This window comes from Vigna angularis, chromosome 5 (genome assembly GCF_016808095.1).
Source record: "Vigna angularis cultivar LongXiaoDou No.4 chromosome 5, ASM1680809v1, whole genome shotgun sequence".
NCBI lineage: Eukaryota > Viridiplantae > Streptophyta > Magnoliopsida > Fabales > Fabaceae > Vigna > Vigna angularis.
In genome coordinates this window covers 30,981,668-31,009,615 of record NC_068974.1, presented here as the reverse complement: position 1 = coordinate 31,009,615, position 27,948 = coordinate 30,981,668, and the positions used below count along the sequence as shown (strand labels likewise).

At 36.7% G+C, this 27,948-nt stretch overlaps 1 protein-coding gene across 1 annotated transcript; it reads right to left on the bottom strand.

Annotated features, from left to right (window-relative positions):
• Positions 1-2,846: 2,846 nt before the first annotated feature.
• Positions 2,847-26,884, bottom strand: LOC108340251 (serine/threonine-protein phosphatase BSL3). The gene is made up of 21 exons (XM_017577496.2): positions 26,016-26,884; positions 20,126-20,186; positions 19,941-20,019; positions 19,757-19,836; positions 19,581-19,675; positions 19,384-19,483; positions 17,920-17,989; positions 12,917-13,018; positions 12,746-12,827; positions 12,018-12,197; positions 8,559-8,832; positions 8,247-8,484; positions 7,980-8,150; positions 7,116-7,354; positions 5,991-6,075; positions 5,805-5,903; positions 5,524-5,723; positions 5,362-5,437; positions 3,961-4,096; positions 3,729-3,868; positions 2,847-3,545 (listed from the first exon to the last, which is right to left on the bottom strand). Exons 1-21 carry the CDS (start codon positions 26,449-26,451, stop codon positions 3,462-3,464), a joined length of 3,027 nt encoding a protein of 1,008 aa, XP_017432985.1. The 5' UTR covers positions 26,452-26,884; the 3' UTR covers positions 2,847-3,461.
• Positions 26,885-27,948: the final 1,064 nt, after the last annotated feature.

The window sequence follows — 27,948 nt, the reverse complement described above, 5'->3', positions numbered from 1 at the left end:
TCTCACTCCAATACCTTCTATAGTGGTTGGCTCAACCTAGCTGGGCCCCAGTACAACCAAACCATCGGTCCAGCTTATGGAATTCTTCGATACATTGAATGAGACCTTTCGTTAATTGATCACCTTTCGTTTGCTCTAAGTGTTTCTGAGGAATTCATGGCTCTAGCTCAACAGGTTGAGGAATTGCTTCCGGAAAACATGGAGAAATATGAGGCTATTTATCACAGTGGCAGGATGTTGAAGTTTGTCTGGAGAAATATGAGGCTATTTATCCCTATTCTGCTTCTAGATGGCACACAAAGAATATATCATTTGTTTTCAATATAATTTTAGAAAGGATATAATTCTCCACAAAAATGAGGAATCTTAAATTATTTGAAGCTTAACGTGTTTTAGATTCCAAACTTTCTTAAGTTATTAAGTCTCATTTTGTTAAGGTAGCAAAATTCATATGATAGGTTTTTGCAGGTTTACTTTTTGAAGCCAGAGGTCTTCATCCAGAGGCTCTGAAATCATTTAGGAAAGCATTATATATTGATCCCAATCATGTGCCAAGTTTGATATCTACAACGTGTGTCGAGCAAAACACATGGTGAAAAGAGTTCAAGATCCGTTTATAGTAAAAGTTGTATCAAAAGAGGTCTAATACACCAATAAGCTCTGCACTAACATGGTCAATGACACCAGAAATATAAAATATAGAAATGTCTCCAAAGGCAAGACTGAAATAGTGCATGTTACAGTACTTACATGGTTTTATATACAGATTGCATTCCTCTCCTTATCACAAATTGGTCTTTTAAAACTAGCCATTACTCATTGAGAATTTTTATGTATCAACTCCAATGATTCTGAAACTCCAGAGTTTTTGAAGTAACATAACAGGATAAAAGAGAATTTTGTGAGTCCATTAGCATTCAAAACTAGCCATTACTCATTGAGAGTTTCTAGCTTTGCCAAGATGGACTGTAGATGAAGGTAGGAAGAAAAAAGTACAACATTTTTCTCTCCAAAGGTTCTTTCTGCTGATTTTTTACTTACTGTGTGTACACCATAAGTACTGAACCCTAGAGTTTCATCATATTACAATAAACAAAAATAGATAACATTTGAACTTTAAATAATGGACCAACCATCGCCATATAGAACAATTAAACTCTATAAGCTATATGAAGACAAGGTAAAAACACTATACCCAAGAAGATTGGCATTACTGGCCTAAACACGATAACGTATGACTTAGTCTAATGTATCAACTCCAGTCGCTGTGGAAGGTTTTGAAGTGAGAAAGGGCAGGGGAGAGGTTAACGATGGGATGAACCCGACCCAACAACTTGGCGTCACGCACCCAATAGGAACGACGAGATGAGAGGCTTTCTAGAGAGGCAGTGGAGGGCAGCAGGATCAAGGTGGAAGGTCGGGGTGAAGGTAATGGAGTTCAGGATGGAGGCCGAGGCGGAGAGAGGGAGGAGAACCGTTAGCCATGGTAACGAGGAAGAGAACCAAAGCATTTTCACCTGAATTCCAGATTTTCAATTTCTAACAGATATACACCGTTATTTCACCTGAATTCCAGATTTTCAATTTCTAACAGATATACCGTTGGCCAGTTCATTGAAAATTTAACACCATTTATTTTTTAGGACTAAAAATTACAGTTTCATTTAAGGATGAGGATGAAAGTAGAGCAAACTTTGAAAGAGAAACTAAACCTAAAAACACATAATAGTTAAAGGACTAAAAACATATTTAACCCTAAAAAATATAAATTTTGACTTATAGAAATATAATTAGACGGAAAAAGACATAAATATAGACTCTACCAACCATAAGGTTTGATAAGTATTTTAAAATCACAACAAGAAATAATAAATTCTTAATAAAATAAAAATAGTTCAAGAAAAATCCTAAAAAAGAATTTCTCTTACTTCAAATAATTACTAAACATTTTATCTATTCCTTCGCTCACAAAATTATTTATATGCTTTTTACAAAAAGTAAAATAACAAATAAAATTTTAAATCTTTTATTCAAAGTCTAACAATTGAGTTTAGTTGCAAGCAAATAACACATATAAATAACACATTCACATGTTAAGCCTCAAGCAAATAACACATATAAGTAACACTTTCATATATTAGACCTTATGATATAATTGTGTCTTCATTAGATTAACCACTTTTGTATAAATCTGTACATATAAATTACCTTCTTGAAAATTCCATTACTGTTCAGTATAGGCCCCTCAAGTATTTTCTTAGTTTCATTAATTTTACTTTTAATTAAACATTCTCAGTATTCTCCGAATGTGCATTTCATATCTGAAATTAACCAAAGAAATGTTCTCCGATCATTTCAAACTTCTTATTTTACCTCAAGATATCTATATTTTAATTTCCTAACTGTCTATCCCTTCCAATGTACCTTTTTATCATCATCCTATCTTTGTAAGAAACATTGGTAGTTAAAAAGTCTTTGTAAATCGAAAACATAAATTGTATTTAAATATAATATTCATTATGAATTTCAATTACAATGTACAAAAAATATTTATTTTTAAAAAGTAAAATTTATCAATTTTATGTAATTTTTTTATATAGATTAAGACTCGCATGTCCACCGACCAATCATGATCTGGAATGAAAAGTTGAAATTCTTAGCAGATGGGACTCGCATCTCAATCCGCTTTTATACCAGTTAAATACAAAACATATAAAAAATACAAAACAGATGAAAACGGACAGAGTATATTCCTATTCAGACTTGGAAAGTTAGAATGGGAATTAAAACATGCAATTTCTACCACTGCCGGGAACAGTTTATGCTATTTGAAGCACAAGGCAATATACAAAATTCTATTTTCAAAATTCACATTTCTGTCAGAATATGTGGGTTCACACAGAAGTTAGTTGTACAGAGCATGGATGGGAATTACACAAAGCAACACCTATGATACATGGACCCCCCAAGAAAGATTTCTGATTTTATATATCTCACCATCACAGGGAAAAAGAAAAGAAACCCGTCCTCTTCATTTAAAATATAAATTTAAAAAACAATAACCTAGGGACGATGAGTAAAAAATATGTAAGAAAAATAATGAAAAAAATAACCAGCACTGACAATCCATGATGCACACATCCATGACCTTGATTTTGTACCTACGGCTCAATTTACAGCAGCTGGGTGGGAACCCAAACTGCAACTTCTAGCTTTGTCAAAGTCAACCAACCTAGCAGTGGCTACCAACTTTGCTTCTCGAGCTTGTATCTTGTAGATGCCAGATGATTGAGTAGTGAGAACCAAGACAAAGAAAAGCTTGGTCCTTCAAGCATTCTGCGGGTATCAGATCACAAGCTCCAATACCCCGTAAATGGCATCATGCTATATATGTAACACCGGAAATTCAGGCGATAGCACAAGCGTCAAGGCATAAACATTACGGGTTTCCTTAATAATCACTATATCCAAGCAAGAGAACCTCGGTCATTTGTTACTTGAGGACGGCCTCTAGTTGGTGTTGGTGGTCTGTTGGCATTCAACTCCTATTTACGTTTTAACCAAAAAGAAATGTGTGAATAGCAAATAGAAAACGCCAGATATATAGATTCAGTCCCATAATACTAATTTTCAGATTAAAATTCACTTAGATAGATATGAACGTAATCATTTAATAAGTGAAATATTATGCAGCACCAAGAGCGTGCTAAAAATTGAATGAACAATACCTGCATCCATGTGTCCTCAATGTGTCGCTCCGGCGATGTTTCCGGTGAAGAAATTGCAGGTGGTAATGGATGAATCAATTTAGGAACCACAACAAGATCTCTTCCCAAAACTAAAATCGCCCCAGCATTATTTGCCGTACCTATTACCCAGCCAACAATACAGCGCCAAAAATTTAGAACGGAGAATTATCTTTAGAGGAAAGTGCAATAGACAAAGGCCAGTAACAAATACCACAGTAGTTTGTCGCAGAAAAAAGTGTGATCAAATGTCCCTGAGCAAATCGCTCAAAGCCATCCATCACACATTCATGTGCCCGAACAATCAGCTGAAGATCATTGTTGTTGCAAAATTCCATGACCCGATCAGGCTGCAACCGTAAGACCCATTTAGATGAGCATAATATCACATATAGGAGTTTGGAGTTTAAACAATTAAGCCAATGGAAGCCTTAAAATTTTTATTAAAAAAAAAAAAAGACTATCCAAGAAGGCAAGTGCCTAGATCTTAGGTGAACGAAACAAAAGATAGAATTAGAGAAGAACCGAAAATATTTTATCCCATCACACAGAAAACATGCGTACAGAAATGTATTTATAGGCATTGGTTACTGACAGTTGTACTAACTAACTCACTAATAAAACCTAAAGCTGTACAAAATGACTTACATATGATGACTATATAAGCTGTACAGACTAACTTGTTTCTACCAACACTAAAGCAATAAAAATAATAGCCATCACAAAATGTATGCACTTCAAATTAGACGAAATATTGAGTGTAGCATTAACAATAACGTCAGAAAATGTTTGGGGCTAAGGTAACTCAAGTTGTAGCATTAAAAATAACGTCAGAAAATGCTTGGGGCTAAGGTAACTCAAGTTGGAGAGCCGTATTGTGGGTGACCTTATTGCTCGGTTCAAAGAATACTTGTGTATGTGAAAAAACTGTATCTAGGGTGAGTTCTTCGTTCTTCATCTACCCTATCTATGATTCTACGATGGCTCAAGAACACTCATTCTTCAGCTGTTGAGAGACTCTTTATGGGAAGGGAATAAATGAGACTGGAGACATGAATGAAATCAGATTTGTAGTTTTTGCAACTATCTATGATAAGGCTAGCTTTGAAAATAATCGCCCAATATATGCACGTTACAAGTACATAAGTTTCAGGGCATAAACACTGCACAATTTATTTGAAAAGTTTCAAATGATTCATCAAAATTAATATACAGTAATACATAAACATGAATTTTCTAGAATAATAAAACAATTAATGCATGAGCATTAAAAATTTGTCAAATTTCTGAAACCGAAAAACAAAATAAACAATATTATTATACAAATTGAATTAGAATGTACTGACATTCTAAAGATTTTATTCACCATCCTCTGATCATATATAGTCAATTATGTACAACTGTTGACATTAATAACAATTACTTTATAACTCATATAAGGTATTTTTTTAATTCTTTGATGGAATAAAAATATTTACAATGCCAGTAAATAAAAATTAAACTCTTGTATATTTGTTGTCAAATGTAGAAAAAACAAAACCTGAACCTATTTGTCATTCTACTGCAAACTAAAAATCATAATGGTTTGCCCAAATACCAAATAACAACCACTCACCCCAAAAGTAACTAATCCTGGACCCCGAGCATTTGGCCGCAGCCCTTCCACACTGTCATTCTCTGTAGGGTCAGACCTGGAGAAACACTTCAAGCTGTCATTCTTTCAAAAGAAAATGAAATAAATTGTCACAAACATCATGAGTATACAAAAAGCACCAACCACAATAGATCCATAAGCACGATTGATCCTGCTTCCATCGTAATTGGACGCTGAATATTCTCAATTTGTTCAACGTGGTTTATTGAACGACCAATACCCCCATGCATGCAAATAATTTTTTTCTCAATTAGTGCTGCCAGAGGAAGCCAATTAAACAGACGGTTTATACGGTGCCATGCCCAAATTCCATCTCTCTCACCCTATCAGCAAATTACAGAAGTTCTTGAGTGACAAATAACAAAAGAAAATATGACCTGCATATGTAATGTCAAAGTCCTTACCATCCTCTCGATGCACTCTATTCGGAATCCAAAAAGGGCATTAATATCTGCAGCTTCATGATTTCCACGTATTAAATGTACGTTGTTTGGATACTCAACCTGCATAATCCAAACAACCATGCATAAATTTGATGCCATCAAACATGTCAAACAACACAAAAAGACAACCTATAGCATCCGGAGTACCTTCAGGGCAAGCAGAAGGCTAATAGTTTCCAGGCTGTGTTGACCCCTATCAACATAATCTCCAAGGAATAGATAGTCGATGTATCTGATAGTCATTATACAAATTAACATTAGAGGACATTAAATGCCTAAATCACTTACATTAGAATAGACCAAAAAATATAATGCTGCTCGGTCATGGGGGAAGGGGAAATAAATACAAATTATTTATTCTCTTCAGTACCTCTGCAATAGCCAGAAAACCAGTAAAAGTTTAAGAACCTTCTTATAAACTGATTTGAACTGGTCTTTCTAGAAAAAACAAGAAAAAAATGACTTATTCAATTTTTTTATTAATTTAAAAAATATTCTAAACAATCTATTTGATAAGAAACTTGAAATGAAAGATTATATTTTTTTTTTAGAAAACTTTTTTTCTAGCAGAAGCAAGAAAGGAGTCTTGAGAATTGGGTTTGATTCTAAATTCTAAGCATTAGTAGCTTTGTTTGTTCTAAAAATTGTTGTAAATATTTTCGTCTCGGATTCAAGGAAAGATTCTAGTAGTGAAAAGGAATCAATAATTTTAGAAATGAATAAAGGATCATACATGATATTTACATATTTTGCTTTCATTTAACTAGTTATAAAGAACTTTAAAAAATTAAGAATCTGCAATATGATCCTTTTATGCTAACTTAAAAACGATCTAACTAAATAATTTAACAATTCTGTAATAGTATATTGCTTGATATAATATAAAAGTATGCGTTAAAATTACCAACTCAACCTACTTCAACCACAATTAAACCAGCGAGCTCTCAATCAAGCCCCTTACCAATCCATTGTTTGGTCTGATTTAAAATAAATCATTAACATTAACCATACAGTTGGACTCCACGATGTTCAAGACATATTATGAAAGCAAACCCTCTGCATCAAACAATTAAAAAGCAGGTTGCCATCGTTTGGACATCTTAACACGCTACTAATCATGCAGAGAAACGATCTGATAAATACTGACCCATAGGCTATTACTAGAAATAAGAGACAGATGCCATAATAACAATAAATAAAATTAGTGACACAATATAACTATCCTTCATTCACATTTATATACAAATAATCCACAAAAACTAAGCAACTTACGCTATGTCACCAGCCGTGGATGGTGAGCCATACTCATCAAAGAGGCGCATGAGATCTCCAAATTGCCCATGTAAATCACCAAATATTTTAATTGGAGCCCTAAGCTGTATGACGCTTGGTTCACTTGAAAATATTCGTTCTGCACTATCACAAAGATCCGCAATTTCATTGCAGTCCAAGAAAAACTGTCGGCGAACCGGAGGTTTCCAACCACGTGGCTTTAAGAGGTGAGCTACAACCTATAAAAGAAGGTCCAGAAGCTTGATAAGAAACAGGCAGATATAACTTGAAGCCAACAAGCTGGGTGATTAAACGTAATATTTACAAAGTAACCCATGAAGAGACGTACAAGGAAATCAAGCTTCAACACCACAGATTTAAAATATTGCAATGCAGGAAAATGGTGTGAATGTAATGGTGTATTTATTAGTGAATGCCAACAAAAGGAAGGTTAACGAACAAGACTAAACGAATACCTGACCCTACTCATGACTACCAGATTTTATTGGTCAGGTTGTTAATTTTTAGTAGTTCATGTTATTTTAAACCGATCACATATAAAGATATAGTGCACCGATCCACTACTAGTGCTTAACTAATAAACACAAATGCTATTTATTCTTAAAGAATTTAATTTTAATCTTCTAGTAGTGCAAAAATTCTTCACTGTCATCCAATCATCTATTCTCAGTTTTAACGTCATTAAAGAGTTTGACCATTATAACCACCATTAGCTCAAACGCTTCCAACAGTGTGGCAACCTATTATTGATACCATTAAAAATATATGGAAGATTAAAGATTTTTTTCCAATACTATTAGTATGAATACTCTAATCAATTATAACTAATAAAGAGACACGTACCTTCTTTGGTACACTATTGATAGACATCTGCCGATCTAATAACTTCCTAGCAGCTGTTGCACTTTCAGGAGTCCCATAACTGACTCGCCTGCCTTCATTCTCAAACTGATCAATTGAAAGCTGTCTAACCATGCCACCTAATGCACCACCAGTCTCTGCAGCAACAACCACCTGCAGAAAATTCCAGGAAATGGAAATTGGGCTTCAACATCCATGGAATTTGAGACAACAAAATTTTCCCAAGGAAATAAAAAATGTATTACTCACAGCTCTGTGATGCAGCCTCACTCCACCAGGAGGAATGCTATTTGACGCAGAAGAATCAGGCTTAATCAAGGAATATATTTGTTTCCCACTAGGTGTTGCCTCAGCCCCACGATCTCGGTCAGGCAATTCAACTTCCCCATTTACTTGCCGTGCTTTGGCAGCAGCCAGTGTGGCACTAATAGCTTCAGCTTCTGCAGCTGATGCTTCAACTAGATATTCAACTCCTTTGCTTGTTCGCCTGTTAAAAATTCTTCACATGAATGACAGCCAAAATAACAATTCAATACGTTCAGATAATAAAAACAGACATACCTAGATCCTGGGAGTAAGGCATTTTCAGTGCTGATATCAGTATGTATGTCCCCATTTACAGGGGGTGCAACTGGATTTCCCAAAACAACAGCACCATCCGGAGTTGCTTCAATCATGGTTTGCCTTGTCCTATCATCAACAAATCCACCATATCGTCCAGGTAGTCGTCCAGCTTGTACATTAGATGCAGCTGCAGCTGCTGCATGTGAAGCAGCAGCTGTTGTTTCAGCAGCAGCAAGATCTTCAGCAACAAGTAGATCGTCCAGCAAGACCCCTACAGCATGAAGAATACAACATGGTCACTCACACACATCATACAAGCAAAAAAATCATAACTCACCACAACATACAATACCAAACTGAGCCTCATAACAAGCTTTTCAGCTTGCAAGAAAAAAAAAGTCACTGGTCATGCTCAATAACAGTTCAAATTTGAAATAATATTGTTATCCTAGATCCATAAAAAAGAAAAAATAAATGAATTTTATATCCTCTAATGAATTTTACAACTGTTAATAGGAATTATCTCTCATAATGTTCACGCATGCCTAGTGTGGGAAGAGAGAAAAGTTAAACCGAAACCATATATTTTTGACACAACACTCGTGCATTATTTATATTCAGAAAAAAGAATCAATACAATAAATAGAGGAGATTTTATATCCTATAATAATAAAGATATAGAACGGGAAAAAAATAAAAATGTTCCTAATCATACATATATAATTTAGATTTTCCTGATTATATAGGATAAGCACCTTATTTTTATTTCTACAATTATAGCAACTATCAATACCCCAATGTTTCTCTCAACAGTCTAGATGTGCTCTTCTCAACTCAAAGTCTTCCTCAAAAACAGCTAGCTAAACATGCAGTTGAGCAATATTAAGATTAAGATTTTCGGAAGTCATGTAAGAAGACCAGAGAACAATCACTGATAGGTATTAGAAGTAACTGACTGCTCTTGTCAGTTAAAACTAACATACGAGAGTCTAACAGAAAATCAGTGCAACAGAAAAGAGAAAGAAATATCTTCAACAGAATCATTCTGACAAAATAGTAAAAAGCTAAGAAATATTCATCGATCCGAAAAATTGAAGCTCTGATAATGGCAAATACAGTTTTCATGATAAGGATCGTTCCCTACTTTTACACTATAATTTGATCATTCTCTAGTTAATATAAGATATCCAACATATTCTTTCACACTATGCATCAAACATCTCAAGCATAAGACTAAATATTTGTGGTGAGTAATTCAATAGTAGATGACACAGTAGTCGATAGCAAGTGGGACAAAATAAAAAGATGAGAATTGCTCCGATTAATATGCTACTATTTGGCCACATATATGGTTGAAGTGGGATATTTTGTAAATATCTAGTCTCATGCTTGAGAATCTAACATGGCTTGGTATGGTCAAAATATAACATATAAGTGAGTGTAAACCTTACCTTAAAAACCATTTGTAAGACCGACCATCCAATAAACTATTGGGTCATAATTAGACCACTCATATTTATGCTCACATCTAAGATGTCCAATCCTCAACTTGAAATAGTATATTGAAGATCTTGCGTCAACTAGTAATATGACTAAAATGTAGTATATAAATGGAGCGTAAATCTCACTTTATAAATTAATTTTGAGGTTAAATTAAGCCTGATTCCATATTCTAAGATATGCTAAGATGATCATGTGATTTGAGCTATTTCTTAAGTTTCTACCTTCCACCTTATCTCCTAACACCATTTAAGAATTCATATTCTAGTAAGCAATACTAACATTTAATACCATTTGCTTCAAAGTCCAAACAAAAATATAAAAAAATAATAATAATAATAAATTCAACTGAATATTAAGAAAAATAAAATGTGTGAATTAGATACATTAAAGTAACTAAATTAACATCATAAAGCAGTCTGACCTTATCAACAACATTGATATTGATAAAGGTGTTGAACAATGGGAAAAAAAAGAGATTGAACTGAAACTGTGTTTTTCTAATAAAACGGAATTAATACAATAAATATAGGAGATTTGATATTGATAAAGGTGTTGAACAATAGGAAAAAAAGAGATTGAGCTGAAACTGTGTTTTTCTAATAAAAAGGAACTGATACAATAAATAAAGTAGATTTGATATTCTCAAATAATAAAGATATGATCCTTGTTTCTTTAAGTATAACACTCCTCAAGTTGGAGCATGAGTCATATGTGTCCAGCTTGCAGCAAATATAATCATTTTTTATCCTCTTAGAGACTTCGTGAATGCCAACCAACAATTTACTAGCATTGACAAATCTAGTGGTGATATCTGGAGACTCCAGTTTCTTCTTTTATGAGTGACAATCCCCCTTAATATGCTTGGCCCTCCTACTAAAGACAGCATACGAGACAATGTGTAATATTGTCTAGTTGTTACATATAAGGTGCATTAAGAAATTTTATTCAAGTCTAAGCTCTTTGAGGAGTTGTTTTAGCCATATGAGCTCACAAATGACTCATGTTATTTCTTTGTATTCTTGTTCTGTACTTGATCTTGCCACAAAAATTGTTTCTTATTGTTCTACAATATTAAACCACCTCAACAAGAATACAATACCCTAAAGAGGAGGGTCAATCACTTGGTGACCCTGCCTAGTCGACATCAAAATATCCAACGATTTGATTATTTCCCTTATCTTTGTAAATGAGGCTTTTAACAAGAGCATTCTTATCATACTTTAGTATTTGTATGGTTGTGAACTTGACCAGAAAAGTTTAAAAATTGACTCACTATGGTCACTACAGAGATCATCTCAGGTTTAGTCACAGTTAGGAATTTAGTTTACCAATTAACATAATGTATACCCCAGAATCAAAATACAGCACTACTCGGTCAAGTACAAGTTTGACACTCAGTCATTCATGCGTCCACAGACTATACATCTCTATTTCTCCTAGAATGTCAAGAGCATATTTTCTCTAACATATGACTATCCTTGGATTGTGCAACTTCTATACCAAGAAAATGCCTTATGTGTCCAAGATATTTTGTCTAGAACTTTTGAACAATATACTGTTTTAGTTGTACGATACCCTCCTTATCAATATACTTTTGAACAATAGTAGTTGGTGCAATAGACCCAACAACAAACTTTGCTAGAATAGGCTTAAAACCATGTTAAATTATAGGAAAGAGAGAGACATTGAGTTGTATGTGTTTTTAAAACAACACTTGCTTTATTTATAATCAATACAATAATTAGAGGAGATTTTATATCCCCTAATAATAAAGATATGATACGGTAATACATAAAAACTTTCCTAATAATACATATATAATCTAGATATTCTTTATTATATAAAATTTACTCCTTATTTTTATAATTATAACAAAAACAGTCATGCATGTTCAAGCAAATAGGAATTTAATTCAATTTAGATGAACCCATTTAACTTAAATTTAAGACTTACCCCCACGCAAACCACCATAGATAAAAATCAGGTCACCGATAGCTGCGGCAGCATGCCTACAACGCCGTGTCAACTCAACTGATGCATCTCCACCAGCAGCATCAGCACTGTATCTACCTGTTCTTGGACTGGTAACAACAGATTTTGTATCACACCAAACACCAGCAGCGGTGTCCAACACTACAAAAGGCAAAAAAAAACAATAGAAATACTTATAAATGCCACATTAATTGGCATAGCAATAAATCATGCTTTCACATACAAAAGAAATTACCATCGGAAAAAAATAACTAAAGGCTACAGCAGCATCTAGGCACGAGCAAGCTACCCTACAAACAGTAGCTAAAACAGTAATGAAACTTCAAAAGTATTTGGTATCGCTTATAACAAGATCATCCCAATTTCCACAAGATTCTCTTTCTCAATTTGTCCAAAGTAAATTCATCCTTCAGTCAAAAATGAAAAATATGTACACAAGAATATAGGAAGATATAAGGTTATAAAGGCTACTTTATAAAAGATATAAGTTCTCTAAAGTGAGGGATACACAGATAAAGTACAAGTCATAACAGTTGATCCAAAATTAAAAAGGCATAGATTTTAACAACTTCATAGTTTGTTATGCCATAGGATGTATGTTAGTACAATATAAGCCACTAACTTTTCAATCACCAGTTGTACCTCTGCTCTTTATCCAAGATTAAGCATCACAACAAAGAACCAAGTACCTGCAACACTTGATGAATCTTCAACCATCTGTCCTCCCCCAAGAGCCCCACCAAACACATGAAGCCTTGCATTAACAAATACCTGGAATCGTTAAACAAGTAAATTGAAATCCTTAGAATATATGACCAACTAAGAAATAAATATAAAAAATAAAAGAAACTAAGTCATACCGCTGCATGTTGATATCTTGGAGATGGTGAGACACCAGGAGCAATGGCCCATTCCCAACGACCATCTCTATGCTTAGCAAGTCCATATGCACTTGCCAATGGCTGTAATATAAGATTTAGGGGAAGGGCAAGAATGAAAGAACATGTGGTCAGGTTAGAAACAAGAAATTCGTATGAGCCACGTGAAAATGCTTAACAAAGACAGAATTACATGAATCCACCAATAAGTGTTTGTTGATAAGAAAACAAAAAACAGAAATTGATAATAGCTATCAGTAGAAACGAGGTCAATCATAAAATAACCACGAGTGTTGACTATGTTCCCGCAGGTAATAGCCTGCCTGAACAATTTAAAGATTCTGTATAGTTGTCAGATTTTTCAACAGATTATTGTGATAGGTTTGGCCTTGTGTATAAAAGGAGGAATAACTGAATGTGACAGTCATAACCTCCTGTAGATGTTTTCCATGTACCTGACTATTATAAATAGTCAAGGTTTAGTTTTAGGGAGGTTAGCTTGCTGTTTTCTAGAGGGGAAAGGAGTGGTGGGAGGGTAAGGTCCCCTCAAAGGAACCTCAATTGTTGTACACTGTTACTGTTTTCTACCACATTCGAAGAGACAGTCTTGTTCTGTAAGTTCTGTTGGCCCTATCATTCTAGAGTCTGTCTTCAATATTTCTGTAAGTTCTGTTGGCCCTATCATATTGCCAAAATTATTATCTAGCTTCATTTATTGGAACTCAAATATCAATAAAAAAATATTCAACCATTTATCACCGGATTCTATATCAAGCCTATATATGGGTGATGAGGCCTAGAGAATGAGTGAGCTTCCTCAACCTCTAGCCCACGAAGGTACCAAGACATGGTGGGGAAAAGTATAACTGAGAAAGAAGAATCCAAGGGCTGAGGTGGCATGTAGTTAGAGGAGAGAGAAATCAGGAGGGGAATGGAGAGATTCTATTTGTATTAGTTTTGACTGAACGTCGGGGAGGACTGGCATTTTGGTTGTGAGAGGAGAGGAACCGTTTATGTTGCTCTAGAGAGGAGCGTAGCTCTGGGTGGGATTTATTATCCTTCTATTTCATGTTTTGTTGACAGAATAATACTTACATCAGTGTTCATTTCATTCCTTTCTTTTTCTTTTAAGCATTTAAGGTGTGGGTCTGTGTTACGTATCCGAGTTGGAGACGTAATTAAACACGATCACAATAGGTAGAAAAGACAATGAACGAATGATAATGGACGAATGAATCTCTTTTATTGATGGTAATATCTGAACAAACAAAAGTAAACAATAATTGGGAGCTTCAATTACTTGGGAGCATAGCCTCCCTCACAGGACGCATAGTCGCCTGTCAACCAAACTCAATAATCAAAAGCATAACCCTAACAATAGTGTCTAGCTTTATTTATACTAATTATTTTCCTAGAATATAATTCTATTTACTATAATTAACTTATACTGAATATTCCCCTAGGATATATCCTTATTTACTGTAAATATCTTATACAAAATATTTTCCTAGGATATATTCTTATTTACTATAATTATTTCCCGCCCATCCTAACTGTTGTCCCAATTAGGATAGTCACTCCTCAACCGATCGGCTCCAGCTCTTCACCGCCTTCCACCGTTCGGCTAGACCTCTCCACGTCTTCACCATTCGGCTACCGTTCGACCTTTACGATCAATACCGTTCGGCCTCACTTCCCTCCTATACTTTCCAACCCCTATCATTACCTCCCACATTATACCCTAACAATACACCTCGCTACAGAACAACCTTGTCCTCCAGGTTGGAACCAGGGAGCTTGATCCTATGGCTCTACTTCAATTCAGGTCTGGAGGTTTGGGTGGTGGCAATTCCTCCTCGTCCTCCGCCAATATCACGACTCTCAAACTCCTGTCCGGGCAGTGGTGACTAGGGTCGAACGGTCCCCCACACCTGATGCACCTTCCCTCCTCTCTCCGTTTCAGGGCTTCTGAATAAGGCATATTCCTGGTGTTTCTCCTATTATTATCACTACCCTCCTTCCGTACTGACTCCACAGTCTCGACGACTCCCGATCGGCCTTGGTTATAGTGATTGGCTTCGGACCGCTCGACGACTGCCGATCGGCCTAGGTTATAGCGATTTGCTTCAGGCTGTGTCTCCTCACGGTTCGTTCATTCCCAAGGTGATGGGTTCTTTGTCACGCTCCAGTTCTCATCCTTTGTCCCGCCCTGGGCCTCCTCGGCATCCCTTGCAATTCTCATGGCAATCATCAACTCCTGCGGATTAAGCAGTCGTACTTGATTACGAATCCTCTCATATAACCCCGCCATGAAGTACCCCATCAGCTGTTCTTTGGCCACTCCTTTTGTCTGGCCCACCAAGATTTCGAAATCTTGGATGTATCCTTCCACGGAACCCGATTGCTTAATAGCCGCCAGTCTTACGAAGACTGATCCCTGATTTCTTCCTCCGAACTGTACCACCATTGCCTCCTTCAGTCTCATCCACGTTCGGTTCCCCGCTTGCTCCCTCCAAAATCTGAACCAGAACCCGGCACTACCTTCCATACTGATGTAGGCTAGACGCAACTTTTCTTCCTCGGACACCCCTTGTAGCTCAAAGATTTTATCAGCTCTATTGATCCAATTCAACGGATCAATCCCTTCAAAAATGGGTAACTCTACCCATTTTCTCCAATTCAGTTGTTCCTCCTGGCGTCCAGCAACGTTCGGTCCACTACCTCTACCACTGATCGGTCCACCATCTCCCCCATCGTTCGGTCCACCATCTTTCTCGCCCTCCTCTTCATTCATTTTTCCGTTAACAAAACCCTGACTTCCCATCTAGTTGATGGGTTCGTCCCCCATCATCCTCATCAGCTCTTGTAAATCTTTGCGGATTGTCGCCATCTCCGTCTCCACTCCTACTACGGACAGTCGCATGCCCTCCTGATTCAGCCCCACGTGCTCCAGTTTTACTTCGACTGCATTCATCCTTCCCTCCATGATGTCTCTCACTCTTCTCTATCGATCCGGCTGGCCTCACACTCCTCTCTATCAATCCGGCAGGTCGGACCAATTGTTACGTATCCAAGTCGGAGACGTAATTAAACACGATCACAATAAGAAGAAAAGACAATTTACGAATGATAATGGACGAATGAATCTCTTTTATTGATGGTAATATCTGAATAAATAAAAGTAAACAATAATTGGGAGCATAACCTCCTTCAATTACTTGGGAGCATAACCTCCCTCACAGGACGCATAGTCGCCTGCAACCAAACTCAATAACCAAAAGCATAACCCTAACAATAGCCTCTAGCTTTATTTATAGTAATTATTTCCCTAGAATATAATTCTATTTACTATAATTAACTTATACTGAATATTTCCCTAGGATATAATTCTGTTTACTATAATTAACTTGTACTGAATATTTCCCTAGGATATATCCTTATTTACTGTAAATATCTTATACAAAATATTTTCCTAGGATATATTCTTATTTATTATAATTATTTCCCGCCCATCCTAATTGTTGTCCCAATTAGGATAGTCACTCCTCAACCGATCGGCTCCAGCTCTTCACGGTCTTCCACCGTTCGGTTAGACCTCTTCACGCCTTCCACCGTTAATACCGTTCGGCCTCACTTCCCTCCTACCTCTCTTCTCCTTCTCATATACTTTCCAACCCCTACCCTAACAGTCTGTATCAGTGGGTAAGTCAGATTTTAAAATTAAATGAGTGGGTGCCAAGACTCAATTCAACAATATGCTCTGGATGGATGTTAAAACAGTGGGCAAAATGAACAGAGATTATGCTTAGTCAAGGGAGTGGGATCTACGAAATGATCATATATTGCTACTAGCTGGATTTTGTGCCGCACTTTGAACAAATGAAGAGCTAATGGGATCATGGATTTTTTTCCTTCAAAGTAATAACTCTACAAGGAAGCAAGTTATTTTACTTATCAAGAAAGAGTAAATACAGTTTACAACAGAATGGATGGAGATGTCATTCCAGTGATTACCTCTACTCACACTAATCCATGGATGCTTATCTCAGGAACATTTCTTTCAGAGAACTGGTCACTCTTAAAATCAACCTGACTTCGCCCAAATTAAGTTTTATGATGATGCCTGGGTGGAAACTATACGTGTGCTTGACCATATAACTTTTCTAATTCTGATAATAGGCCACAAAAAATAAAATCCTAGCCATGCTGCTCCTTTTATTGAGATTTTAGGAAGAGGAAAAAACCTTCAGTATTAGAGGCAAGTTAGACCAAGTATTCATAATTTTGTTTATTAATTCACTTGAATCTACTTGCTTCTGTGCATATTCAGGCACAAGGGTTTGAATTCACTTCTCGATTATTCTTCATTTTATATTCCTGAGGCTTCTTAGTTACCTGAATGTCAAAGGTTTTTCCCAGACAAAACTAGCTGGAAGTTCAAAGTTCCCTCAATAGTAAATTGAGGTTCCTTTGCTCAAACAGCAGTTCAACAGGATTAAGATATTATTTTCCACTGAATTGCAAGCCTCACATTGCTCTCATTCTTGATCTACTTCACACTCAAGCCAAGCACAAAAACAGAAGATCACTTATTTATGAAGAATTGAAAGGCAGTCACGATTCTTTGGATCAATCCAATTTGCAAAAGAAATATACTGTCCTGTAATTTGCTATATTCTTCCTAGTATCTCTGTTTTGTTTTTGCCTTTTTTTTTCAACTCTTGAACATACCTTATCTTTGCCTCTGTTTACTCCTCCATCAGAATGTTCCTTATATGGCAACCAGGTAGAGACAGACCTAATTATTATGGTGAGTTCATGGTAGCTTAAGAAAAGTGGATGGGTCACTGTGCAGCTAAACCACAAAGGCATAACGGGAAATAAAAGTGATACTAATGACAAACTATGGCAAATTCATACCAGGAAATTCCTACAGAATTTAATTCAATAGAATGACAAAGTGAATGTCTGAATAGATAACTCACAGCACTATTGGCATCCCTCCCTCCACAAAGCAGAAGAAGCCCATCAGATCGTGCACTGGCAGTTGCATACCTAATAAAAAGTAAATGACAAAACAGTAACTCAATCCCAAATCATAAAAAATTCAAGTATACAAGATAATAAAGAAAAGGAAAGTTTTAGTCATGTGGTAACAACAATCAAGATCCTTATAGTACACTGCTGAGCTCAATAAAAACAGTATTAGCTAAGCAAGACTTTAGCAAAAAGGGTCATAAATCATGATTGATTAAATAACAACAGGAGAAAGCTCCCCTAAAGTAAGTTTGCCACCAAAGTGAACAACTAAGGGTACATTCAACCTTACATCATATATTGAGTTAAGATTACAATGTAATTTATTAAATTTCTAAGAAAGTAGAACTAGACCTAACTCAACCCTACAAAATTATCTTATAAGATAAGGTTTGCACCCACTTATATATTATAATATAGCTATATGTTTAGTTCCCGTGAGATCTCCAATACACCCTACAATATGTTTAGAGCATGTGACTAAATACTTGTGGGGATTTGACAGTGGTCCAATAGCAAGAAGCACAATAGAAAGTGGAGTAAAGCCTAACTCCACCCTATAAAAATAACTTGCAAAGTAAGATTTGTATCTATTTATAAACTATAATTTGGCTATATCTCTAATTGATATAGGATCTCCAACAAAATTAAGGGAGGTTATCTTTATTTGCTAACCTCAACAAATACAGACTTGCTTCCGAGTTGCCTTTTCCATTAAACAATAATGTAGCATTTAATTCACTCTTCATTAAGAATATTCCACAACCTAATTATCATCATACATAAAAGCAACCCCAATATAAAGGCAATCCAACTCTAATATCAAAACGTTCTCAAGCTGTAGGAAGAATAAAGCAGTGATCAACAAATATACCAGCCCAAATATACAATGCAATAGTAAACTAGATAATAGCATGCTTAACATGGCAGAACTACTGAAAATTACAGAAAATTCTGTTTTCACCAATTTTGTCCTGGAGGGGGAAGAGGGGGATAGAAAGAACAAAGAACATTAGGAACAAACCCAAGGCATAGAAATAGTGAAAAAATGGGACAAATAATATGATATGAAGGGAAGCAAACTTAAAAATAAATTTAACCAAAAGCATGTCAGTCTAACAAACCAACACATCCACATCTTCACACGCATGTCAATCTAACAAACCAACATGAAGGATTCAAATTTATTCAACTCAATTACAGTCACCTCTATGTTGACCATCAGAACCTAGTTAAGACATCAAAGGCTACAGAACAAGAAAAACCTGCCCTAAGTGACCCTCAGAACCTAGTCCATGACATCAATGGATTTTGAAACGAGACATGCATAATATTCAATATGGTTAATTGACATGTGTGTGTAGTGAAGTCAAGATATTTCTAAGGAAGGGTAAGTTTCATGGACACATTACATGCATGGAGGTGGACCCTCTCCTTCTGGCTCCAACTTGCGCCATTCATAAGGCTTGGCAGCTGTGTCCAAAGCCCATACATCAGCCAAAGGTCTCTTTCCTGGAAAGCAGGGAACAAATGAGTTAACATCAGTAAATTTGCATTCAGAGGAAACATCCAGTACGAACAATGTAAAAAGGAGCATTCCAGTAGTTACCATCATTGCCTCCAATTACCATGAGATACCTCTGCCCCACCAAAGCCATAACATGTCCATAGCGTGGTCCTGGTCCAGGGCCAGGAACACCAACTCTAAATGCAATTCAGAACAAACTAAATCAGATAAACATCATTAAGGAGAAAAAGAAAACGTAGTTTATTATTTTATCTAACCTATGCCATCGTGGTCGTTGCTGAGTGAGATCAAGAACATGAAGATCCTCAGCAAACAAACCAGCAGGACCGATGCCACCCTGTTTTATGGTGTGCAAATACTCCAGTGAGAATGGCAGTACTCATTTAGGGAAACAAATTAAACAATATTCAGATAACCTAAGAGATAGACTATCAACAGTACCTGAATAACAACCATAGTTCCCACAGCAGTTGCCACATGTGCAGCCCTAGGCGTTGGCGGTTCACCAATGGGAGTTATCCTGCATCAAATTTCCTTATAAGCACTGAAGCAAAGTATACAAGGCTATACAAGCATTACTTAAGCCATAAAAGAGGCTGAAAAGAATAACTTAGTACTGGGCTTACCTAGACCATTTATTAGTTATGACATCATAACAGTGGACATCAGCAGTGGCACCAGATAAACCTGCATGGCAAATGAAATGTACCAGTCATGACAAATTTCAACCATAAACACCAACCAATCCAATCCAATCAATATCAATGCAAAGGGTGGGGCGAGCAATGCACAACATGTAGACAAAAATCATTGTTTGTCTTGAAACATCCCTAACACAATGAACAGATTATGCAAATTCTATTAAATTAGGAATGGCCTAATCAAGTTTTAACATCAGTCTTTAGCTTCTGACATTGGCTTGCACCAGAAATAATGAATGATAGCTGGAACTTCAAGAACTGCACCAATTGTATGGAGCTTCAAATGATGTACAAAAGTATAACCGTTAAATTATGATATATAGCAAGGCCTGTCAACTACGTAGAAATGGGTGGCATTGCTTGCCCAAAACAATATCACTTGGGCCCAGATGAGAAACAAAACATTCTTTATCAGCCTTATTTTTTTTCCTTGATCAGTAGTGATATATAAAGTAACCCACCAGAAACAACAACAGTCAACCATCAATCTTGTTGAACCATTTCTGTCCTATAATTTATGATAATTTACAATCAATACTACTTCATACTGCAATTCACGAGAAAAAAACATATTCGGGTATTCAGGAAATAAAAAGCCAAATATGCAAGTCATGAGGTCCCTTCCTTGGAAGCCTTGACCACACGTCTTCTTCGTGTTCCGGTGTCTCAGTCTCAGGAAGCTCATGAAACAATGGAACCATCTGTCATGGTTGCCACGCGAGGAAGAGGAGGACGTGGCACTAGAGGAGGAGGACGTGGAGGTCGAGGACGTCCACAATGCTCTTACTGTAAGAGAGTGGGTCACACCCAAGAAAACTGCTACTCCTTGCATGACTTTCCTTCAAAAACCGCCAATATCTCTAAGGCTGAAACTTCCACTTCCAACTCCAAGTTCACTGAGGAAGAGTATCAAGAGTATCTGTGATTAAAGTCTAACAGTTTGGCGCAATCATCTCAGTCCCCAAGTACGTCCACAACTTACATTTCTCAATCCATGGAAGGTCTAAATTCATGGGTAATTGACTCGGGTGCTTCTGATCACATTTCTGGTAATACCTCATTGTTCTCAACCCTTTCCCTCCAAGAAAAACCCCATTTCATTACCCTTGCAAATGGCTCTAAAACTTGTTCAAAGGGAGTCGGTCAAGTCTCCCTGTCTCCCTCTCTAACTCTGAAATATGTTCTTTTTGTCCCTAACTGTCCATTCAATTTAATTTCCCTAAGTCAGTTAACCAAAATGTTACTTTGTTCAATAACTTTCGATTCAAAATCTTTTGTTATACAGGAGCGTGGCTCGGGGAGACAGATTGGAGAAGGATATGAAGCTGGAGGTTTATACCATTTTGGATCTCGTCCACGGGTATCTTGTGTTGCAGCTCTTCCCCCTAAAGTGTTACATGATCGGTTTGGCCATCCTCACTAGTCAAAGTTAAAAAAGATTGTCCTGAACTTAGTGGTCTTCAGACTTTAGAATGTGAGTCATGTCAACTAGGAAAACATGTTAGATCTGTCTTTCCTAAAAGGTCTCAATCAATGTGTACTTCTAGTTTCTCTATTATTCATTCTGATGTCTGGGGACCTAGTCGCGTCTCTTCTTTTGGTTTTAGGTATTTTGTTACTTTTATTGATGAGTATTCTAGATGTACTTGGGTTTATCTAATGAAAGATCGCTCTGAATTGTTACCCATTTTCACATCTTTTTTGAATGAAATCAAGAACCAATTTGGTCATGTAATTAAAGTCTTAAGAAGTGATAATGCTAAAGAGTATTTCTCATCAACTTTTTCTTCACTTCTTAGCTCCCATGGTATTTTGCATCAGTCCACTTGTCCTCATACACCCCAGCAAAATGGTATAGCCGAAAGAAAAAATAGACACTTGGTTGAAACGGATCGTACCCTTTTGCTTGGTGCTAATATTCTTGTTCATCATTGGGGGATGTCATCTTAACTGCATGTTTTCTTATTAATAGGATGCCTTCCTCCTCTCTCAATAATAAAGTCCCTTTCTCCATTCTCTTTCCCAATGATCCTCTCTTTCACACCTCTCCTCGAGTCTTTGGTTGTGTTTGTTTTGTTCACGACATGTCTCCGGGGCTCGACAAGCTCTCTGCTCGTGCGATCAAATGTGTCTTTTTGGGCTATTCTCGGCTTCAAAAAGGGTACCGGTGTTACTCTCCTGAAACCAAAAAGTACTACATGTCGGCCAATGTTACCTTCTTTGAAGAGACACCTTTCTTCTCTCCCTCTGTTCAAGATGTTCATATCCTTCACCAGGTCCTTCCTCTTCCAGTGGTTGAGTCTAATATCTCCAATGCCTCAGTCAATCCAAGTCATGCCCAAGGTCCTCCCGAACCTTCCTCTCCACATACTGATATCCTTCGACACAGTACCCCGGTGAGTAATCCTCTTTCAGAAAATGGTGGATCTCCTCCTTTAGATTCTTCTCCGTCACCATCTCCTGTCACGCCTCCTGGTGAAGATGATTCTGGTTGGCCCATTGTTCTCAGAAAAGGTACTCGTTCCACTCGAAACCCTCATCCCATTTATAATTTTATTAGTTATCACAGAGTGTCGCCCTCCTTTTATTCCCTTTTATCCTCAGTATCTCCTGTGGTTATTCCTAAAAATGTGAAAGAAGCACTTGATCATCCTGGATGGCGACAAGCCATGATTGAAGAAATGCAGGCTCTTGACCACAGTCATACTTGGGAGCTTGTGCCACTTCCCCCGGGCAAAAAGGTTGTTGGTTGTCGATGGGTATATGCAATTAAAGTCGACCCTAATGGTGACATTGATAGGCTCAAAGCCCAGCTGGTTGCAAAAGGGTACACTCAGGTTTATGGTCTTGATTATTGTGACACCTTTTCTCCCGTGGCAAAGATGACTACCATTCGATTGTTCTTTGCAATGGCAGCCATTCGTCATTGGCCACTTCATCAGTTGGATATCAAAAATGCCTTTCTCCATGGTGATCTTGAGGAAGAAGTTTATATGGAGCAACCTCCAGGGTTTGTTGCTCAGGGGGAGTTTGGTATGGTTTGTAAATTGAACCGATCTCTATATGGGCTCAAGCAATCATCACGTGCTTGATTTGGAAAGTTTAGCTCCATTGTTCAAAAATTTGGACTAAAACGCAGTGAAGCAGATCATTCAGTCTTTTATTATCATTCGTCTCCTGGGAAATGTGTTTACTTGATAGTATATGTTGATGATATAGTTATTACAGGAAATGATACTGCTGGAATATCTCAATTGAAGGAGTACTTGTGTAGACATTTCCAAACCAAGGATCTTGGGAGCCTCAAATACTTCCTAGGCATTGAAGTAGCTCAGTCAAAAGATGGAGTTGTAATCTCCCAAAGGAAGTATGCTCTGGATATTTTGCAAGAAACAGGCATGATTGATTGTAGACCGGTTGATAGCCCTATGGATCCAAATCAAAAATTAACAACAGAAGAAGGTGAATTATTCTCCTACCCGGAGAGATATAGGAGGCTAGTTGGAAAACTAATCTATCTCACTATTACAAGGCCGGATCTATCTTTTGCAGTTGGAGTGGTTAGTCAGTTTATGCAAGCTCCATGTGTTGGCCATTGGAATGCTATCATTCGCATTCTAAGGTATGTGAAAAAGGCTCCCGGGCAAGGGTTGTTATATGAAGAAAAAGGAAGCCTTCAGGTATCAGGATATTGTGATGCTGATTGGGCAGGTTCTCCTATTGATAGACGATCTACTACTGGATATTGTGTTTTCCTTGGAGGAAACATTATCTCATGGAAAAGTAAGAAACAAAATGTAGTGGCTCGATCAACAGCTGAGGCTGAATATAGGGCAATGGCTTCATTAACATGTGAACTTATATGGGTGAAGCAGTTCCTTCAAGAGCTTAACTTCTGTGGCATCCAAAGTATGAAGATGTATTGTGATAACCAAGCTGCTCTTCACATTGCATCAAATCCAGTGTTTCACGAGAGAACCAAACATATAGAAATTGATTGTCATTTTGTTCGGGAAAAATTATTGTCAAAAGAAATATGTACTGAGTTTGTTGGATCAAATGACCAACTCGCATATGTGTTAACTAAGTCGTTAAGGGGACCTCGGATTGAGTTTATTTGTTCCAAGCTTGGTACATACAATTTGTATGCTCCAGCTTGAGGGGAGTGTTAGAATAATTATTAAGTCTACCTATGATTAGTAGAGCAGGGCCTAAAGTAGGTAGTTGTGTGTTGGGTTATCTATAATGATTGTTCCTAGCAATCTAGGACAATCTCTTCATCTTCCATCTATCTATTGTATCAGATTTTTATCTATATAAATAATAGAACTGAGAAGGGTCTTTCAAGCCCTTTAGAACTATTTTTCTCTGTTTTAGATCTCAAGTATAAGTACCTTTTTTGAATCCAAAGTTTTTCAGGAATAAAATGACTGTTTCCATTATACATCACAATACCTCAAACAAAAAACTTACCAGTTACAGCAGCAAGAAAAGCAATAGGAAGAAAGGAATTAAAAAAGTTAAGACAAACGGAGCCTACATCTTCAAGTACCTCGGAAATTATGTGACACGGATACAAGAATACAGAAATTTAGTAAAAATACAATATATAATTTGAGTGCTAGATATGTTGACATGAATTATATACAAAAAATAAAACGACAAACCCATGCAAATGCATAGTGTTTGTAAAGAGATATTGATATTTTGCCGTTAATTCAAGACTTTATCATGGATGATGATCAAAATTTGCAACCAAAAAAGTATCTTCCCTTTACATATTTTTCCATAACCTGTGTTAGAATGTGACAAAATGTATCATTTGTACTATTTAAAAGAATTCTGGCTACATATAATTGCCAATAGCTTTATGGATATTGAGGAAAAGATACAATCATATATAATTTTATTTGTACTCAAAGTAGCAGAAACACATCCAAACATCAGTCAATTAAATTTAAAAATAAATGAAAATAAAAGTTGAAGAATACTCCTTAAATACTTTATATAGGATATTGGTATCAGATATCAGATATGTGGATTGCACCAATAAGTTACCAGTTTTTTAAGAATCTGAGCTTCATAGCTTCAGACAAAGACAATATTCCATAATCCACAGCAAAGAAATGGGTATTGGTCTAATTCAACAATTGGTTAAGATATAATTGATAATGAAATAAAATTCTGGCTCATAAGTAAGCATAGAAGTACGGATGGAGTAAACATGTATTGGATTGGAATGGATGAGACACATTATATTCAGAAATTAAAGACCAGCTAATGTGATGAAATGTTTCCCAATACTGTTTTTTCCATCCATTTCGTGCCCCACTAAAAAGGGGGCAGAAAGCCATGCAAATGGAAACGTTTTAAAATTAACTATAAACTTCCAATTTAACCCACAGACCACAAAAAAGGAAACAAATAATAAAACTCAATATAGGTAAAAATTTCCATAGATTTCAACTCATTTATTGCATTGTAGTGTGCCCAAGATGAATGAAGTATCCAAAACAAGGTTAATGACAACCATGGTCTCCATCACCAGCATATAGTTCATAAGGACAACGACGGGAAGGAAAAAAACCTCTGGCATAGCACTTACATTTCCATAACCTTAACCAACAAAACAATCGAAGCCATCGTGTATAAACATCTATAATAACTAGCCAAATAGATACATGGCCGCATGCAAAGCGCGAAGCATAAATTTCCAGATTCTGATCAGACTAACAAACCAAAAGTTAAAATACTCGGCAGCTGCATCTACGTTATGTTATTGCCTTCACGACGAAAAGGAAAGTAAAATACATACGTATGCCAGCATTTCCAGCGGATGAAGGAGTCCCTGAGGCCGCAGAATTCCCTTCAAGCTCAGTTGCACCGCCGAACAAAATCAGCCTCGGACCAATGTACCCCGGCGTCCCCTCCTCTCCGACCGCCGCCACCGCCGTCAACGTGTGACCGCACCGCGGTCCCGGCCCATCCTCCTTCTTCTCCAAAATAGCATTCACCACTGAGTAAGTCGGCGCGAGTCTCGGACCAACCACCGGACTATGCTGCACCTGACCCCCCGTCACCGGCGAAGACGGCTGCTGTTGCGACGGCGACTGAGCCTGAGATCCACCTGCCGTCGACAAAGGCGGCGGCGACGGAGGAGGCGGTGACTCTTTTAACTGGTCTCTCTCAGCATGGTTCTGCACCGCCGAATCGTGATCGGCCTCCGGCAACATCGAGGAATCAACGTCCATTTCTTAACCCTAAGATTCGAGCAATTGCTCTAAGATCGGAGCTAGAATTCCCGCGAAACCGCGTCCTGAGCCAACATTTCGATTCGGTTCAAAAAATTGCTATTAAAAACCCTAAGACAGATCCTCCGCTCCTCCAATTCAAATTAAGATTTTCACGCACGCAAATTTTCCAAAAATAGAGGAAAATTCAATTAGGTTATTTCGTCTCTCTTTCTCTCTCTGTGTTTTCGCTCTCTGTCTGTGCGAAAAACAAAGAAATGAAAGAAGCGGTGGTGAACGAAACAAAACGGGACGGAGGAGCAATCTGAATTCTCACACACAATTCGCAACCCAAAGCAGAAAAATAAATTTAATAAAAAATTAGAAGAAAAAAAATTCTTTAACTGAGGCAAAAGGATCGTGTCTTTCTCTCTCTACTTTTATTTTTCTACCTTTCTAATCTTTTTTTAAAAAAGGTAATTATATATTATATTATACTATATATATTATTTTGAAGGGCATGTATTTATTGATACCGAATTATTCGGTATTTGGTTGGTTGACAAGGTTGATTGTGTCGAGGAACGGAGAGTGAAGTTGGTGACCGGTAGGGGCGGTCGTACGGACGAAATCACAGGCGGCGACACAGCGGAGAACGGAAGAGTTACCGGGACAACCGGCGATTGGTTTAACTGTACAAAAACAACCCAGCTAGTTAAGGTAACATCATTCTCTTTCTTTTTCGCATTACCGTGCCAATAAACATGGAAGGTGACACCACGCGCTGTCTTTACAAAAGAATTCTTCTTTTTATGATTAAGAAGCGGAAATTTTTTATTTAAAAAATAATTTAGAAAAAATTAAATATAATTATCTTATAAGCTATGGTTGAATAATCATCAATGAATAAAGTAGCATAAATTCATGTTTGAAAATTATTTCAAACAATAATTTCTTATTTTATCACTTATATTTAAAAAATCTTTTTATGCTCCTAAACTAATATTTTATAATAACACTGCTAGTAGTGAATAAGTTGACTTCTTTTAATTGCAATATTTTTTTGTCTCAACAATATATGAGCATTGACTTTTGTTATTTGTTTTTCCGCTGAAACTATTTACTGTCAAAAAGTCAAAGTGAGTGAAATGATGGTGAAAATTTTGATTGGAAACTATTTACTAAAATAAAATAAAAGAAAGCGATGACATTTGAACTCTCTTTTTCTTCATATGAAACAAAAATAAAAACACGTATCCCTTCACTGTAGTTTCTGATTTCAGTGATAGTTATGTAAACATGAATTTAAAAGTTGTTTTTTTAATAAATAAAAAAAAGGGTGAAAGTGTTGTGGTATGAGTATATTTTGGCAAAAGGAATGTTGAGAAGGGAAGTTTGTAGAGTGGAAAGGAAACCTATTCATAAAGACATTAATGGTGTTGAGTGGCATGTGTTGTATTATGTTTAGGTGAGTTATGAAAACATGAGGGTACACATTCTTTCTGGTTATGGAAAAAA

What these genes read in the sequence shown, in the direction of transcription:
- LOC108340251 (XM_017577496.2), bottom strand. Translation starts at nt 26,451, where the DNA reads ATGGACGTTGATTCCTCGATGTTGCCGGAGGCCGATCACGATTCGGCG. An exon ending in ATAACTAATAAATGGTCTAG is followed by an intron (nt 20,020 to 20,125) that starts GTAAGCCCAGTA and finishes AATTTGATGCAG; the next exon opens with GATAACTCCCATTGGTGAAC. An exon ending in CAAGATATCAACATGCAGCG is followed by an intron (nt 12,828 to 12,916) that starts GTATGACTTAGT and finishes TAACGATTCCAG; the next exon opens with GTATTTGTTAATGCAAGGCT.